This window comes from Triticum dicoccoides, chromosome 7B, assembly GCF_002162155.2.
Source record: "Triticum dicoccoides isolate Atlit2015 ecotype Zavitan chromosome 7B, WEW_v2.0, whole genome shotgun sequence".
Taxonomy (NCBI): domain Eukaryota; kingdom Viridiplantae; phylum Streptophyta; class Magnoliopsida; order Poales; family Poaceae; genus Triticum; species Triticum dicoccoides.
In genome coordinates, this window is record NC_041393.1 from 48,653,303 (window position 1) to 48,653,596 (window position 294).

Genomic DNA, 294 nt, shown 5'->3' on the forward strand with positions numbered 1-294 from the left:
CGGCGAGGATGCCGGCGAGGATGGAGGCGGGCGGGGAGGGCGGCGTCGCGGGGCGCGGGGACGGGGAGCGGCGGCGGTGCGCGTGGGTATGGGTCGGGGTGGAGGGCGGCGAGTCGGTGTGCGCCGGGTTGAGCAGCGGGTGGAGGAAGCAGGCGATGTCGAGCAGGTGGCGGCCCAGCTCCGACAGGTCGTCGCGGACGCCCCGCAGCCCGCGCGCCGCCATCACGGCGATCGGTCGTCGGCGGGGTGGGGTCGTCGCTGCTCCGTCCGGCCCGGGGCGACCGCGGCGGGCGG

General features: G+C 79.6%; 1 protein-coding gene across 1 annotated transcript in view; it reads right to left on the reverse strand.

Moving 5' to 3' along the window:
• The window catches only part of LOC119337677, a 3,169-nt gene extending 2,881 nt beyond the window's left edge, over window positions 1–288 (reverse strand). The window contains exon 1 of the mRNA XM_037609835.1: window positions 3–288. Coding sequence (XP_037465732.1) covers window positions 3–223 — 221 coding nt within the window. The 5' untranslated portion in view covers window positions 224–288. The remainder of the gene's footprint in view (window positions 1–2) is intronic.
• Window positions 289–294: the final 6 nt, after the last annotated feature.